Source organism: Xiphophorus maculatus, chromosome 5 (assembly GCF_002775205.1).
Source record: "Xiphophorus maculatus strain JP 163 A chromosome 5, X_maculatus-5.0-male, whole genome shotgun sequence".
NCBI classification, from domain to species: Eukaryota; Metazoa; Chordata; class Actinopteri; order Cyprinodontiformes; family Poeciliidae; genus Xiphophorus; species Xiphophorus maculatus.
The window spans coordinates 16,588,433-16,605,852 of NC_036447.1; the positions used below are offsets into that span (position 1 = coordinate 16,588,433).

General features: G+C 38.7%; 1 protein-coding gene across 1 annotated transcript; it reads left to right on the forward strand.

Annotated features, from left to right (window-relative positions):
* Positions 1-3,160: 3,160 nt before the first annotated feature.
* On the forward strand, positions 3,161-16,963 carry pip4k2b (phosphatidylinositol-5-phosphate 4-kinase type 2 beta). The gene is made up of 10 exons (XM_005803039.2): positions 3,161-3,836; positions 8,103-8,200; positions 9,815-9,911; positions 10,010-10,162; positions 10,376-10,522; positions 11,739-11,777; positions 12,095-12,208; positions 12,352-12,613; positions 13,606-13,709; positions 15,866-16,963. The coding sequence occupies exons 1-10, from the start codon at positions 3,693-3,695 to the stop codon at positions 15,944-15,946; spliced, it is 1,239 nt and encodes a 412-aa protein (XP_005803096.1). The 5' UTR covers positions 3,161-3,692; the 3' UTR covers positions 15,947-16,963.
* Positions 16,964-17,420: the final 457 nt, after the last annotated feature.

The window sequence follows — 17,420 nt, forward strand, 5'->3', positions numbered from 1 at the left end:
TGGAAAAATGTCATCCATGTAAAGAAGTCATTGCCTTTGCAGCAATTCCTCATACTGACTAAGCATGTGGAAACAGTGGAGCAGAGCAGCTGTTTTTGCCAGGAAGCAACCGCCAGCGGATCTTTGCACTGTGTGCCTGCAGCTGACTGCCACTGGCAGTGATGGTTCGTGAATGAATGGCTCCATGGGGGAGACTCTCCTTCTGAGATCCCCTCCACTTCCTGATCCCCGCACAATCGAACACATCATTCCCCCCCTTCCCCTGATATGACTTATCAAAGCATTAAGAATGAAAAAACTGTGATCTGTTTGACAGTTTATGTTTCATGAAAACACACACACACACACGCACAGTACATATATATATATATATATATATATATATATATATATATATATATATATATATATATATATATATATATATATATATATATATATATATATATATATATATATATATATATATATATATATATATATATTCTAACACATCATTCCCCCCACCCCTGATATGACTTATCAAAGCATTAAGAATGAAAAAAACTGTGATCTGCAAACATTCTGCACAATCAGTTCTCTAGTTTAAGAGATTATTTTCATCATTAAGGTGCATACATTTGTCTTCTTTCTAACACTAGAAATCCTCTTGAGACAACAAAAGCTACAGTTTCCTCTGAACGTTTTTAACAAAAGACTCTGGTGGCACATATAAACACCATCCTGCCCAAAGGTTCAGATGTTACCGAAGTGATATTAATAAAATTAAGTAGATTATTTTGGACAGGAGACAACATCACACCGTAACCACCTGAGGACTAAAGTGTAAGGGAAAGACAGTTTCAAAAAGAGATCAGGGAACTTTGACTTGAAGCAAAACACCCAAATCAAATTCATCTGCATCATCCAGAACGTCATGACCAACTCGGTCACTTTGTAGTACTGAAGCTGGAAGTCTGCAGAGTACTTGGGACCTCGGACAGAATAGTCCAAATAACACTGTGTTTACTCAGTCACAAACAACGCTTTACTTATCTACAGTGAGATTTATCAGTTCGACTGTAAGTTCAAAAGTCTAAATCCAGGGCTATACAGGTGAAACTTTTAATCTATGCCTCCATTCTTTTAAAATACCTGATTCCAATTTCAATGTCAATAATTGAATTGTTTCATACTGTACTTTAAATTGCAATGTTTTGTGATATTTGTTGCTGTAACAAAGTTGCTCTCTGACCTAGTCAGTAACATCTGACTAGGAAATCGGGGCTTTTCCCTCCTTTGTCTTTTTGCATCAATGTCATGATCTGTTTATGCCTCCTCGTTTGGGGCCTTAATATCTGTTTTGGTAACTTTGCCCTACTCTATGCTATGATCTAAAACCATTCTATTGTAGCTCTGGTTTCATGTGTAGAGGTAGGGCCTTTAACCTACAATAAAGTGACTTCAGCCCCATCCATGCAGATTTTCCTCCAAGATCACCCGGTGTTTAACATTATCTCTATCCGAGCCAACTTTCCCTGTCCTTGCTGAAGAACAGCATCCCCATATCATGATGCTGCCACAGTCAAGTTTCAGGATGTGCAGAGTGTCTTCAGGGTGATAGCAAATATTATTTTCTTAGTAAACTTCAGCATCTTTAAATACTCTTACATCATGTTTTTCACTTGATAAACTAGATACAAATGATTGGACGGGAACTGTTTCACACCTTCTTTACTACTACCAGAGGCGTGCGATGCTGCATTTTTTAGTATCAATCTGATATACAGGGCCCATATTGACCAAATTGCAGATAATTTTTAGTGAGGTTTGATGTGTTATCAAGCTCCTGACCTTTTTGTAGTATTTCCTTTGAATTATTTTTGTTCAAATCTTAAGTAGAATCCAAACAAAATCTGCTTTGTGGTAGACATGAGAAACTACAATACAAAAGAAAATTTCAAGAGGGAATCTAAAGCTAAAGAATCAATCTTGTTTGTCCAATACTGATACAGTCTTGATATTATTGATATTTTATATCAGTCCGCCCACCTCTAACTACTCCTGCTACCACTATTACCACTACTCCATCTTCTTCTTTCAAAACTGTGAAAACATTCCCAAACTATCTTTATGAAGTGATTCCCTTAGTTTTAATTTAATATTAAGAAGATTTCTAAGCAACTAATTTCTCTCTAATTTGCGTTTTTATTTTATTCTATAATACATTCCTTACTGTGCCCGTTTCTCTCAGTTTATGTGAAAAGGTGGAATATAACTAGTGACTACAGGCTTCATGCGCTTCTTACTGGTGAAACACTGTTACTACACCTGCAATAGAGAAACCCAGTTAACTTTAATTAATGGTACCGAAGGACATGTTCGAAAAAACAAACAAACAAAAAACACATCTATTTTTGACGGCAGCAATAGCAATCCACGTTGTTAAAATGACATTCTTACAAGTTAAATTAAAAACATTCGCTATAAATTCTTAAGAAGAAAATCCCAATCTATATGGCAAGCTGTTGTAACATTTAGTAGCAAGGGAGGCTTTTTAAAACAAATTCAAATAAATAAATTCTTGAGATTCTGAGAGCAATATCCTTCCTATTCACAATTAGCATTTCAGACACCTAAAGCATTACTTTATCCAGAAAAAAAATGTTTTAATTACATTTCCCATTGAGGTGTATTTGGTCTAATTATGCTTATTGTGACGCTTATTTCAATATTCTTGTTTTTCCTCATCGCTCGTGGTAATGTTTGTATTTTTTTATTATTTTGTTTTGTATGTCACAATTGTTGGTGTTACGATGGTTCCCATTTGAGGAATACGACATTCCCATGATTGTTGTTTTTGTCCAGACACAAAGCAAACAAATTTACACTTTAGCTGCGACGACAATACAGAAACATTGGGGGAAAAAAACATGAGACATGAAACAGTTATTTTGTCCCTACTGATTAGATGTACTCGAATTAAAGGTTAGATATTTTTTTTAACTAGATTTTAAAAAAAAAAGTTTACTGGTGTCGAAATACCAGTAACAATGAAATACTAGTTGTTGATATCTAAATTCTTTTTTTTTAAATGACCTAATCCAGAATAAACGTGAAATCTCTTTCAGGTTAAAATGGGAACCCCTGCAGTTCCACCACTACGCCAGCAGGGGGTGCGGCGCAGACGCCATCTTGAGGACACCCCAAACGCATCGCTTGTCTGGCGGCGGGCGGTTGATAAACCGTCTCCAGCTCATCATGAAGGGATTATTCACCTTCAAATAACACAGCACAGTCTCAGCTTCAGGTTACCAGACTTACAGGGAAGGCGACAAAAGAGCTGGACAGCGACATTTCATCGCTGCTGGTTGCTTTTTTTTTCTTTTCTTTTCTTTTTTTTTTTTAAAACGAGGGCGGCGGCGCTTGTAGCCCGATGGCCGGTTAGCTTGCTCCTCGCTGGACTCCGCCGCGGCCTGCTCGGGAGGAGGAAGGGTGGTGACGGCGCAAAATGCTCCGCCGCTGACTTGCCTCCCAAACAACATACATACACGCAGTCCTGCTACCTTAGTAACACAGACTCAACGAGAGCGAGGCGGCCACCACGATGCACTTATAGATTTCAGTTTACAACGTCGTTAACTTTGCGGGTTTATTTTTCTTCGGTTGTTTTTGTTGCGTGAAGCGAACAGCCAGCCGGAGACGGCATCATCATGTCATCCAACTGCACCAGCGCGGCGGCCGTCAGCGCCAGCAAAACCAAGACGAAAAAGAAGCATTTTATAGGACAGAAAGTGAAGCTGTTCCGAGCAAGCGAGCCCATACTGAGCGTGTTAATGTGGGGAGTCAATCACACGGTAAGCTCATCACCACTACCTCCGTGTGTCGGCGTGTTTTCGTTTAGCTACACCTTCCTAGCTAGCCGCTCTTCATCTGTCAAACAAGCTCTCGTGCTTCAAAGCCATCGCAAAAAAAAAAAAAAAAAAATTAAGATTGTCACTTACATTCTGCTTTAATACTACAATCAAACGGAAAGTTTTTTTTATTTAAATTGAAGTACTGGTTTTCAATAAGCATTTTTTGCTATATTTCATATTTTTATTTCCTTCTGAGAATATTTTTTTTTTACCACTTTAGAGCTGATATTTGACCCACCAAAAAAAGATAATAGAAATCACGATTTTGTTTTTATTTGAAATGCATAAACTTCATAAGCGTTTAACTGCAATCTATACAAGAGAATCCATCTCGAGCATAGTATCTGTTATCTGAGCTCAGGAAATCTGCATGCCCCCCACCAGAGATTTATTTATTTTTTTCTCAGTGAGGATTATTCTGCCATCACAGATTACTATGGATTGCAAAGTGTTTTTTGTTGTTGTTGTTGTTTTTTTTTTTTTTTTTTTTTTTTCCCGTTGGCGAGTCGTGATGTGCTGTTGCTGTGGTGCAGGCATGGTGAGGTGGGAGGGGCCGGGACAGGCAGCAGGTTACACAGATTTTCAAAACAAACCTGTTCCCGAGCTCGTATTTGCCGCTGCTGGAGTAGAGCTCCTTCGTCTCTTTGCTGCACTTTATTCCATTGCATCATCTCACTATAATTAGAGCAGAAAATCTATCTATCGCATTCTCTTTTGGCTGAGGCTGCTTGTGGCTATATAAAAAAGCTCTGTGGAGGGCAGGATGGGCCGTGCAGTGATGGGTAGATGGATGGAGTGGGTTGCACAAGCAGTTTTGGATTTTGCCTTAACTGTTGCACTTGTCCACACTTTTGATAGATGCGTGTGATATAAGTTGCCCTTCAGGGCACCAATGGATTACTGAGGCGACTTGGCAAAAACCCATGTTCAGCTGGCTCAACAACACATTAACTTGGCAACATTGATCTCAATTTAGTTGGTTTCAATTTTGTGTCGTTTTTTACAACAAATGCCACCTCAAGGCAATTTCAAAGATAATCAGGGTTCAAATCGTATGCAGAAATGCAGTTCAAAGCAATACAACGCAATAACAAAGGCAGAGTTGGATTCAAATGTATACATTCCGATTCTAATACATTTCATGTCAATTCAAATTTTGGTATATATTAATAAAACTGTATTTGTCTAAGAAAAGCACAGCCCAGTTGACTGTCACTGACTTTGTAGCAATTTTTACTCAGTCAGTCATCCTGGCCAAGCATGTGGCGAAGAAACCTCCAGCTGAAACAGCTGTTACTCTCCCACTGTCACTCAAAAGTGGAAGGGCAAAATGGAATAACATCCTATCTACTAAACATTTTTACTTGAATTATTAATACATTTGGTAGGATGCTTACTCAATTTTTTTTGATTAAGCCAAGTATACACAGTATATTGTGGCCATGCTAACCAGTGTTTTTATTTGTTGTTGTTTTGTTAAATTTGTTCATAAATAAACCGTTTGTAATGTAAAATGTACTTACATTGCCTACCGATCTGCGTACCGGTGTATAAATGTGTGTGTGTTTGTGAGTGCGACTGGGTGAATGTGACTCTAGTGTAAAGTGCTTTGAGTGGTCAAAATGACTGGAAAAGAGCTATATAAGTTCAATCCATTTACCGTTTATCTTCCTGTTTCTATATCTGAACTATAAATCAAGATTTGGTCACTAGATATGAGTCAACAGTAATACTTGTCCTAAAAATGTGTAATATGACCCCATTATATGGTTGTTTCTTTTCCTTGCTGTTCTAGAATTGTCCTGCCGTTGTTCTAGAGCAAAGCAGCACTTTCTGAATTTTGAATTTGAATAAAAATAAGTGTTTTATTTTAATGCTCATGAGACCGGTAGAAATGTGATGCTACTTTGGCCGGTTAGATTGCATCTCTTGAATAAAAAGATAAGAAATGGAGTTTTAAAAAACATGTTTTCTTTTGTATTTGAAGTAGGCTCCTTTTGATTGGTGCATTTGACACGGATTTCACTGAAATCTCTTCTTACTTCTGTTATCCTTTCGAGGCAGTTATGCTTCCTTTTTTTTTATAACCCATTTTTTTTCTTCCTGTTTTTGTGTTTGGAACGAACACTGTAGTCGATCCTGTAAAACTCACTAGGTTTTAGTTGGAACAGAAAATGGTTAAAATGATCCATCTATACTGTGATTGGTGGGATAATTTGGAGGAGAATCCTGAGGGTCCAGGCAGCAGTTTGTTTTTTGTATTGTTGTGCTGAAGTTTGACTTTCTTAACCTAAAATGTTATTAATATCTAGGTTCCTATGTTGTTGGGTTTTTTTAAAACTCCATCCCACTATTAATGTCTACTCTACATAAATTTGTTATATCCAGATTTTATTTTTTGTCAAATTCCCAATCTGCTAATTGTAATTCTCAGCATTAGTTTGCTGTACTTCAGTGTCGATAACTCTGTCATTTCAGAGTTGATTTTGCCAGAACTGAAAAATACCTGCAGCCTTCTAAATTTAGTGGTATGCTGGGGGGGTAGAAAAAACATTCTGCTTGGGGATTTGAGAGGCCATTAATGGGATGTTTATCACTGCAGCATCTTTAGTATTCAGCGGGTGAACTTTGGGTGTGTGGGTGCTGCACACAGGCCTGATGATTTGAGGTGTGGGTGTTGGGCCGAGTCGAAACATCAAGCAGCCTTCACATCAAAGCTGTCCCCTTCCAGTCAGAAGTTTCGTGGATGTTTAATTGTTGCCTAGCAGGGATAGAGAAAGAAACGGTAAAAGTTAGTGCTTCAGTGTGGTTTATTTACTTGCTGCACTAAAAGAATTTGCCAAACAGCCACACTGGCATTTAGCCTGTCTCCTCTTGTGTTTGCCAGCATGTTTATTTTTGTTTTTATGTCAGTTACAGGAATCTCATTGTCTTTCTGGGCGAGCTTTTGTTCTGGATGCGTTTCTCCAGATACAATCGGTGTTTCGTGGTTGAACAGCAGCACTTTATAAACTGTGGTTTCTCCGGCCTGAGAGCGAGTCGCTGCCGCCGCAAACTTCTAAGGATCAAGTCACATGGAAGTGATGATGCTAATTTCTCTTAGAAACTGTGTTTTTTTTGTTGTTTTTATTTTGTTGTTGATTTGGGAAAGCAAATCTATGTTTCTTTCACTGTTATGCATGGGTGCATATGAAGCACACGACAATATTTAAAACGACAATTATTCCAATTATTTCCAAAATAACTTGATTATTACAGTTATAAAAAATGTAAAATGCACTTGGGAGAAAATCTAAAATAAGGACACTAAATTCAGCTTTCTAAAGCGTATTCAGTTTTACACTTTGTTCTTTTGTTATGAGAGGATAATGATCCGATTTCAGCTGCTTGGTCAGGCTGTCGGCACATATGCTGCTTGTAGCTTCTTTGGTTTTAGAATATTGTCATCCCAATAAGGATGATGGATGGCTCTCCTCTGTCACTCTGAGTTTGCAGAAATTTTTGATGGTGGAAAAACTCAAACTGAATTTGTCTTCCTTGTAATAGTGGGAAAATTCAGCTAATATTCAAATAGTTTACCAGCATCTGAGAGAATGAGCAGATTGATAATGTGACAGGTGAGCATGCGGCTTTAGCGCTTGGTGGTGGGTGTGTTATTGTGGGTGTGACTGTCACAACAAGGTATGAGTCGCATGCTTACTCGCGCTCCTGCTTTGTATGGATGAACTTGGGTGTGCTCGGTGTGTTCATATTTTCTGTTGACCGTGTTATTATATCGTGCTGTATCGGGTTATGCCAGGCACGCATTCTTTGTTTGCACCTGGTCAGTTTGTGTGATGTTTGAAAAGGGGAAAAAGCAATCACCACTGTTAAAGAAGTGACCTGGGGTTGGGTTTAAGCGCGCGTCGGATAGACCAGTTTAGTATAGACCAGTGTGGCCGTTCAGTTTAGCAGTATGCAGCAACAAGTGGGGGATGGGCCTTACTGCAGTATTGTGCTCCATGCAGCCAGAAAAACAAACTCTGGCAGTTTCTCTGGTATCTTATTTAAAAGACTTATAATATTAATAAGTTCACGATAAGTCGTCAGTCGCTTTGCCTCATGGGATTGATAACTGTGGGGAATGTTTGTGTAAAGATCTGCTGCTTTGGCTCTTGTGGCGCAATTTTCTGACCACCTTTGTTCTTCTCCTTTTTTCTCCTCTAGATTAATGAGTTAAGTAATGTGCCTGTACCTGTGATGCTGATGCCAGATGACTTTAAAGCCTACAGTAAGATCAAAGTGGACAACCACCTATTTAACAAGTACGTATAACAGTTCATGTGCTGTCTTTGGTTTTCAAGGGGAAAATCTGTAATAAAATGGAAAACCATTAGATTAAAATACTGTCACTTGCTAAAGGACATTAAATAAATACAAGCTATAATTTCTGTTAGTGTATTGTATCATTAATTTGATGTATCTTCAAAAGAGCACCATTTTTATATTGTACATGTATTGTTCATGTTTGGTGTGCAATATTAAATATTTCAAATTGTGGATGTAATTACCACAGTCAGCTAAATCAGAGTTTATTGTCAAGCTTTTCATGATGCTCCACAGAACGTTTTGTAACATCCTGTAAAGTCTTTCTGGAATTTAGTTTTGCTTTAAGTGATGAAGGTGTTATTTTGTGCAGATAATTTGGTTCTTCTTACAAATTTTCAGCTAAAAGTTCCTTAAAACCTGTTTCGAACCCACTGCTAATTTGACAAGAACATTTTTTTCATCTGAGAGGCATTTTAGATATTCACCTACAATCATTGGTCTTAATTTCCCAGCAAACCTACTGAGTATTACTAATTCTGTTCTCACAATATTCCGATAATATTTGTGGCCATCTAAAATGCTATTTTTTGGCTTTCTACAGCACAGCCTCAGTATTTTGTTTCAACTCTGAATTAACTTGAGTCAGAAAGCTGCTGTAGTTTCTTTTGACATGGTATGACCTAATATGTGCCTAGCTTGATCATTTGTTGTTAAATTTGACTCGACACACACTTCTATAGTCCTCAGTGAACTTCCACCTTGTCCTGTTGAAACCTTTTCCATCTGCCGCTGTTTGCTGAGGTTGCAGGCTATTGCTAGTCTAACTTTACTCCTCTGACAGTTATCTGTGCCCAGTGTTCAGAGCAGTTCATGTAAAGCAGATGGCTGGGAATCTGCAGCAGCCAATACAGTCTCTCTGTCATTGTGGAAGTAAATGTAAAAGGTAAAAATACTTTAATTTTAAGGAGAAAATCCAGGTTTGGTAGATCCTGGGATTGGATCAGGACATCCTTACTTCTTTAAACACTGAGCCTGCTGGTAGAAAAGGGAACTTTCACACAGAAATGCAGTCGCTAATGGTCTGTATATAAAAATGCAATTTATGTCTGTGACCTTTATCTTCACAGTGTGTAAATCGCTGTTTGACTCAGCTGGTGTTTAGTATTTGTCAATGATCTGTTTATTAGAGGCGTCAGGTTTAAACGTGGGTCACCTTATTATTTAAACCTTTCTTATGGCTCTATTGTGCAAAGAATTATCCTTTAAAAAAAGACGACTTGTGATTAAAAATACAAACTTAGAAATCTTACAAACTTAGAAATCTTTACCAGAGAAAAATAAAACAGGAAACTAGAAGATGTACTGTTTTATTTTTTTTCACATTTCACACAAGAAGCTCAGTGAAATGTCAAAATGGACCAATGATTTTACACAAAGCTACAGCTAGTATCACTGCTGTATTGCTTTTGCCACCTTTGCATGATTAAGTTAGCGGAAGTAAACTTGGCGATCTACATTCAAGCATGATTTCGTCTGTTTCTTTCCCCTCCCGTTAAACATGAGCTCAGAACTTTGTTACATTTACCGTTTATCTCTCTCCTCCCTATCAGAGAAAATCTACCGAGTCGCTTTAAGTTTAAAGAGTACTGTCCCATGGTGTTCCGAAACCTGAGGGAGCGCTTCGCCATCGACGACCAGGACTACCAGGTTACACACCTTTTGCTAAATGATTCACCAAACACCAGCAAAAGAAATTAAAATTCCCATTAGTTGTTAAAAAGTAATAACTTTTCATCTTCTGGCAGAACTCCCTGACCAGGAGTGCCCCGCTCAACAGCGACTCCCAGGGCCGCTTCGGCAACCGCTTCCTGACCAGCTACGACCATCGCTTTGTAATCAAAACTGTTTCCAGTGAGGACATCGCTGAGATGCACAACATCCTAAAGAAATATCATCAGGTAGACTCACTCAGAACCGTCTTTTTTTTTTTTTAGGAGCCGTATGTGGAGAAACAATTATATCTGTTTCGTCTCAGGTCACTTTAACTACTGATGCATAAAGTAAAATGACAGAAGAGCAGCTCTGCGCTGAGTTTTAATCAGCGTTGTAAGCTGAATATTTCATCCATCACTCCCACTCACCCTGCGCTCGTCTCCTCTCGTTGCTTCCAGTTCACAGTGGAGTGTCATGGCAACACGCTGCTCCCTCAGTTCCTGGGCATGTACAGGCTAACGGTGGATGGCGTGGAGACGTACATGGTAGTGACCCGGAATGTTTTCAGCCATCGTCTCACTGTGCACCGCAAGTACGACCTAAAGGTAGGAAACTGATCAGGATTCTACCCGTACTTGTGTTCGCCTTTGGTATTTGGGGGAAAAAAAACAAATATGCTCCGGGGTCACCGATGTATGTTTAGGATCCAAAAGAAAAGCGTGTAGCACGGTGTAGCTAGAATTGCTAAATGACTGGATAAATTTAGACATTTTTAAAACTGACTTTGTAGGATTTGATGATCTCCTGGTTTGAAGATTAATGCTGCTACACAAGGATTTTTGCAGCTATGCACCAGAACATTGACTTGAGATTACGGTATATAACTTTTGACTTTGATTTCATGGATTCACGTTATCCATCCATCCATCGGCTAAACCGTCTTATCCTTATGGAGTGGCTGATGTGTTTCTCCAGCGGTCAAACTTTTGTCTCCATCCCTCTCTCCATTTGTTTGTCCATCCATTCGTGCATCCATCAGTCTGTTAATGCAATTACCAGACTGCCCGTCTTTCCATCCAACATTCGATCCATTCACTTCAGTCCGCTCGTCCTTACATCCTTCCACCGACCCAGTTTTCCGTTCATCCATCCACCTGTCATTTCATACGTTTAGGCTTCCATTCACATGTTTTTCTGTCATTTATCAACTTGTTTGTTTGTCTGTCAGTAAGCAGAACATAAATCAAGGTTTGAGTCTGAAAAGAGAGGAATTGGGACTTGCAGCACGTGCAGACATGCAGTAACAATGAATCCTGGAGTATAGAACGATGCAGATGAGCTTTACTGCATTTTTACCTCTTGACGAAACGGAAGCAAAACTGCAGTTTCTAGGAAAAAGCAATCAATGTTTAGCCAACAGCTGTATTTGGTTTGGCTTTGCACTGATGAGCCATAAATTAAAAGTGCCTGCTTTGTGTTTGCATTTTGTTTTTTCTCATGTAGTTATTTTGAAATAATTCCTAAAGTTTATTTCATGGTAGCATCAAAGTTTGGTGGAAGGATAGTGAAGTTATAAAAATATTTCGAGTAGAGCAGAAGTCCAGCTCACTGATATAGCCTGTTAAATCTCAGTTTGTGCTGAGCTTTAGGATAAAGGATGACTTGATGTCGTCATACCAATCTCACATCCTTTTTATCAACCCAAAAGTTTCACTTCTTGTTCCTGTGTATGCATCGCTGTGTTAAAAAAAATTCTTGTGATTTATTTTGTGTGGGTTTCAACTCTTATTTTATTATTATTTTTATTTCTCCCGGTCTTAGGGTTCTACGGTTGCAAGGGAAGCCAGTGACAAGGAGAAGGTAAACCTTAATCCTGTGTGCTGATGGCTGCAGGCATGAGGAGACAAAAATAACCCCCCTCCTCTGACCCCAGCTGCAAACTTGTCAAATGACAGCTAAATTAAGTAGTTCTAGGCAGAACGAAAGCAGATCCTCCCTGGTAGTACCTTGTGCAATGGCCTCATTTAAAATATTAACATCAAAATGTTCTGAGTCTTGTTTTGAAGAGTTCATGTTTCAAAAATGCAACAATAGATGAAGCACAGAAGTCTGTTTAGTTGCACCGTAAAAACTAAAGCGGCTGATGGAAAACTGATATAATGTGTCTCTCTCCTCAGGCTAAAGAGCTTCCTACTTTTAAAGACAATGACTTCCTGAATGAAGGGCACAAGTTAAAGATAGGAGATGATAACAAGAAGTACTTTTTGGAGAAGCTAAAACGGGATGTGGAGGTAGAGAAACTTTGGTTTGTTCTCCTGATGTTTTAACCCACCAAGCTCTGCTTCAACAGATACATCTAAAATAAGCTTTCTGCCATTCAAATGTTCCAGTAGGAGCCCTGAGTAATGAAGGTTTCCCCACGTGTGTGTTTTAGTTCTTGGCCACACTCAAGATCATGGACTACAGCCTACTGGTAGGCATCCATGATGTGGAGCGGGCAGAGCAGGAGGAGATGGACGTGGAGGGCGCCGGGGACGAGGAGGAGTTTGAGAATGACGAAATGGGTCGAGGCGTGCTGACTGGTTCTTTCGGCACGCCTCCGGACAGTCCAGGAAACCCCCTCAACTGTGGAGGATTCTTTGGCCCCGGGGAGTTCGACCCCTCTGTGGATGTTTACGCAATCAAGAGCCACGACAGTGAGCATCCAGGTTTTTAAAGTTCAAAGCAGTTCATTAATTCAGTCAGATCAGGCAGAAATATTGAAATGTTATCAGCAGTCCAAGATGCGTAAAATGCTTTTCAGATGTAGTCATGCTGGTTGAATTACTTAAAAATGTTGGCATGTCACAGTCTCAAACTTTAATATGGGATTTTGGGATTTTATGGGACGAATCTGACAGAAAGTGGAGTGTAGTTGAGAAGTGTTTATCCGTTTTTACGCTGACGTCCCAAAATAAATATCCAGTGCGACCAACGACGACTCTGAATGAGTGAATGAGCTGCACCTGCATTCGGTACGGACACAGCTGCTCTGTGAAGGCCTCTGAGGTTTTTTTTAGTGAACAAACGGCATCATATAAACCAACAAACCCAGCTGACATGTCAGAGAGGAACCTCATAAAACCATGTCCTCACACAGCTCTGCTCAACCCATCATCTGAAAAAAGAGAGACTGTAGTAACTCTAGAGGAGCAGCAAACTAAAAGCAGCTCAGGTGGGAGAATCTGTCGAGTGATTCACACCATGAGGAAAGCAAGCTACAAGAAGCTCTGCTTGTAATTATGTGGAATAAATCCAGAACAAATTTGAACTATATGCCTATCTGAGAAAATGCATAAGCTGTTTGTGTGACGCTGCGCATCACTATTAACTCATAATCCCTTCAGTGGAATGGAACCAAACCTGTCCAGTCTGTTCCTGTGAACACCAATGTATTTATAGGCAAAGTCCAGACTTAAGAAAATGTGTGACGAGGTATTTTAAATGATCATAAAATCCTAATATAATACATCAAAGTTTATTGTTGCAATGTGCCAAAGAGTAAAAATAAGTTGGAGGAGTGAATACCTCTGCAAAGCCACCAGGAATAAACCCAAATTCATCATCTTTATCAGCTGTGGTTGTCTCTCAATATTTAATATCAGTATTTTTAATTGGTCACAAAAGATGATTGTTACTCTTGTTCCAGGTGCTGTGAAGAAGGAGGTTTACTTCATGGCTATTATTGACATCCTCACGCACTACGACGCTAAGAAAAAAGCTGCACATGCTGCCAAAACTGTGAAACATGGGGTGAGTCTTCTAATACGAGTGTTTGGATGCAGCGGTGTTGCCGCACTGCTAATTGTTGTTCTCTACATAGTTGCTGTTTTAGGAGCAGCATGTAATTGGAGACCTCAATCAGTCGGCCCTCACTTATAGGTGAATTTATTGCGCTGCTGTTGATTAAGGAGGCAAACATAGGCGTGCAGGTAGCTTACAGGAAGGCTTTGACTTTGAATTTGTGGACAAACCAGAAGGTTCACTTGTAAATGATACGCGTGTACAGAACAATATTGACATTTGGAGAACTATTCCTGTGAGTAAAGGTTGGCACAAATGCAGACAGGCAGTTTGCATCTTGGCTTTTCTCTGATTAGATGGTCTCTTGGTCCAGCAGGTCCAGTTAGTGGCTTAACAGTCGTTGCTATTTCTGGCAAAGCAGATTTAAAGTGAATCTACAGCAACCAAAGGAGCTGGGGAGTTAACTGGTTGCTAGTTTATGCTAAGCACAACTTGTTTGTTTTTATTAGCAAATCAGCAGTAAGGAATAGAAACCTACTGGTTAATATTAAAATTATAATGATTTGGTTCAATTAAATCAAGTGTAGAAACACAGGACATTTATTGCAGCAGGAGAACTAAATAACAGTATACTTCTAAAGTTGTTGTAATAATAGTAGTTTTCATAAATTTGGAAACTAGACATGGGCTGATTAACAAGATTTTCTATCCTGTTTTCAGTTTAAAGTTCAGAGTTTGCATGTGGAAAAGCGTGGACATTTTTTTTTTCAGGTCTAGATAAAGCTCTGCATGTCCAGATTTGATTCGTTAGGCAGATGACAGGATAAAGCATACTACCTGTTTCTCACTTAGAAGAAAGGCCAAATTTGCTGTATGGAAAACATATTTTTAATTAATTTATCCTTTTTGTTGTCAGCCCTGACACAGCACTGTGGATTTTTTTCCAGCAGTCCTATAGACAGTAATGGCAGATGGACCAGCTCTATTAAAAAATGTTTGTGTTGGTTCACAGGAACTGTTGATTATTTGTATTATTTATGGTTTCAGTGGTTAATTCACTGTTCGGTAATTCTAGAAATGTTAAAAGGATTATTACCTGGGTGGTGCTGAAAATGTTTTAGTTTGGGTGGAGAAGAAGTAATTAAATTATTTCCTTTTTTTCTGTTGGAACTAGTTAAAGAGTATTCAGAGGTATAACATAATCTGAGACTATTTACAGTCCATTCTTATTGGACAGAAAACTAGAATTGAAATATGAATAGGACTAATTGTACAGCAGCATCAGAGTTTTGCTGAGTGAGATCAGAAAAACATTTTTATCAAAATATATGGTAGCAAAAATATCTCATTGGCAGTGACAATGAATCTGAAACCGCATAAATCACATAATCTGATCGTTAGGCTGATTTTATATTGCCAGTCACTCTTTCCTTTCAATATAATCTGGCATTTATAAATAACAGCTATGCTTAAATGCCAAAATCATGTGGTTTTTTGTGTACATCAAACCAGACTGGCTACAAAAGACATCGGAGTCTGTTTCCTGCCGCCTAATTTGAATATGATGCATCAAGAATAAGTGACATGAGGCATAGCAAATTTTCCAGTGTCATGGTTTAAAATGTAATCACTATAAGGTTCTGTACAATGAATGCTGTTTAAAGTTTTTAAAATAAAGCTGGGTGCTGCAAAAAAAAAAAAAAAAATCACAAATAGATGTAGTTCACATTTTGGTCACTAGATGGTGGCAAAAAGCTTCCAGTTCAATCCTTAGTATGCGCTGAATCATCAGCAGCAGACTGGAAGCAGCTTGAGGCTAATTGAGGCCACATAGTTTACAAAGAACTGACCACTTGAGTGTTATGTATTCGGTATCAACTGTTCATAGTGATCCTAGCAGATATTTATAAACTGACCAATCCGGTCCTGCAGGAATTAGCCAAAGCTGTGTCGGTTTTCTGATTATCTACTTGACTACTTCTGGATTTACTTTTAACTGAAGTCTTAATTTGTGTACCACAATTTCTCCAACAAGTGTTTGAAAACATTGATTATTTTTCTGTCTTTGTTTCTGGTGTGATATTGCGGTGAAACAAAAGCTGTGAAAACATTCAGTGCATCAAAGTGAAAAAGTTTGTAAGGCGTTTCCCGTTTCTCTTCCACAGGCAGGGGCCGAGATCTCGACGGTGAACCCGGAGCAGTACTCCAAACGGTTCTACGAGTTCATGTCCAACATCTTATCATAGACTCATCCTCCAGTCCACCCGGTCACCTCCAGTCATAGATCAGTCAAAAGCCACACTTTTTTGTCTGTGTGTAGGTCTGTCTCCCCCCTTAAAAAAATAAAAATAAAAACAAAAAACAAAACAAGCATCCAGTATGATCCAACAACCTGCAGCGGTTTTGCAGGGAGGTGTATGGAGGGGAAATCCTTTGAGCCTGTTACACAACGCCACCACTTCCTCACTTTGTGAATTCAAATCCCAGTAACCTCCTTGTCCTTTTTTTTTTTTTATATATATATACTTTTTTTTTCCCCTTAAAAGTCTACTTCTCTGCAACACCTTGTTTGCTCCACACGCCAGCACGAAAACTGTCTCACTAATGCCTTGAATGGGAGTGTCAGCTTCAGCAGTTACTATGTCCGTCAGTTTAGAGACTCCTCTGTTTCTGTTCACGCAGTTCTTTTATGATTTCTCTTTTGGACAAACAGGTGCAGAATGGCCAGATTGCATGACAAACTCCTCTGAAAGCAGCCACCAGGCTTCTCAAACGATTTACATGTACTGCTGACAAATTGGAGATTAACACATTAATATATCAGTGTATAAAGTAAACGAATGCAGTGTCAAAAAAAAAAAAAAAAATGCATGGCTGACATGTACATGAGGCTCCAGCACCAGTTGTAACATCAAACCACTTAACTTTGCATCAGAGTGTTGTGACTAAACCAACAAAAGGATTAAAAAACAGTTTGAATGTTATGTTGCCATAATGTCTCGGGATATTAAAAAAAAAAAATTTACCCCGCAAGTTTGGTGGAGGTTGGTTGGTGTAAGGAAAAACAAACTCGCGTGAAACAAAAAAGGGCAATTCTGCAGCAAATACTTGTTTTATTACCATAATGATCATTTTTATATCTTGTTTACATTAATGTAGCAATTTTGTGTTTGTATACAGTATTGTTTTGTTACCAACAGACGTTAGGAAAAAAGGTTACTTGAAAAATGACTCATTGCATATTAAAGGGAGTTTTATCTTGTTTTTGTTGTCCTTGCTCTTCTGTTGTCCTCTGTGCTATTTACAGATTTTCTGGAGGAAAATTGCACAAAAACTCAACATTTTTTGTGATGAGGGAATGTTTTTTGCCTGCTGACCAATTCACATTGAGTTGGAAACTGAATTAAAAAAAAACCCTTTGCAAAAAAAGTAATGTTCATCCTTCCTCAACACTGAATGAGTTATGTCTCCAAATGATAAATCTATTCAGTTGCACCTTTTAGTTTACAATCACATAAATGTGGTTAAAACTTTCTCCTAAATTGTTTTAAAAGGTTCCTTAGTGCAATGCAGCTCGATAAAGATGGGCTAGACGATATAGCGGCTATATTAGTCAGTGAATTTACCTATTGTGGCCGCACAAAAAGGGTATGGTTGCTAAGATTTGTTGGGATGTATGTAAACTTTGAACCTGAGGCCTCTATGGTTTCAGACATGCCG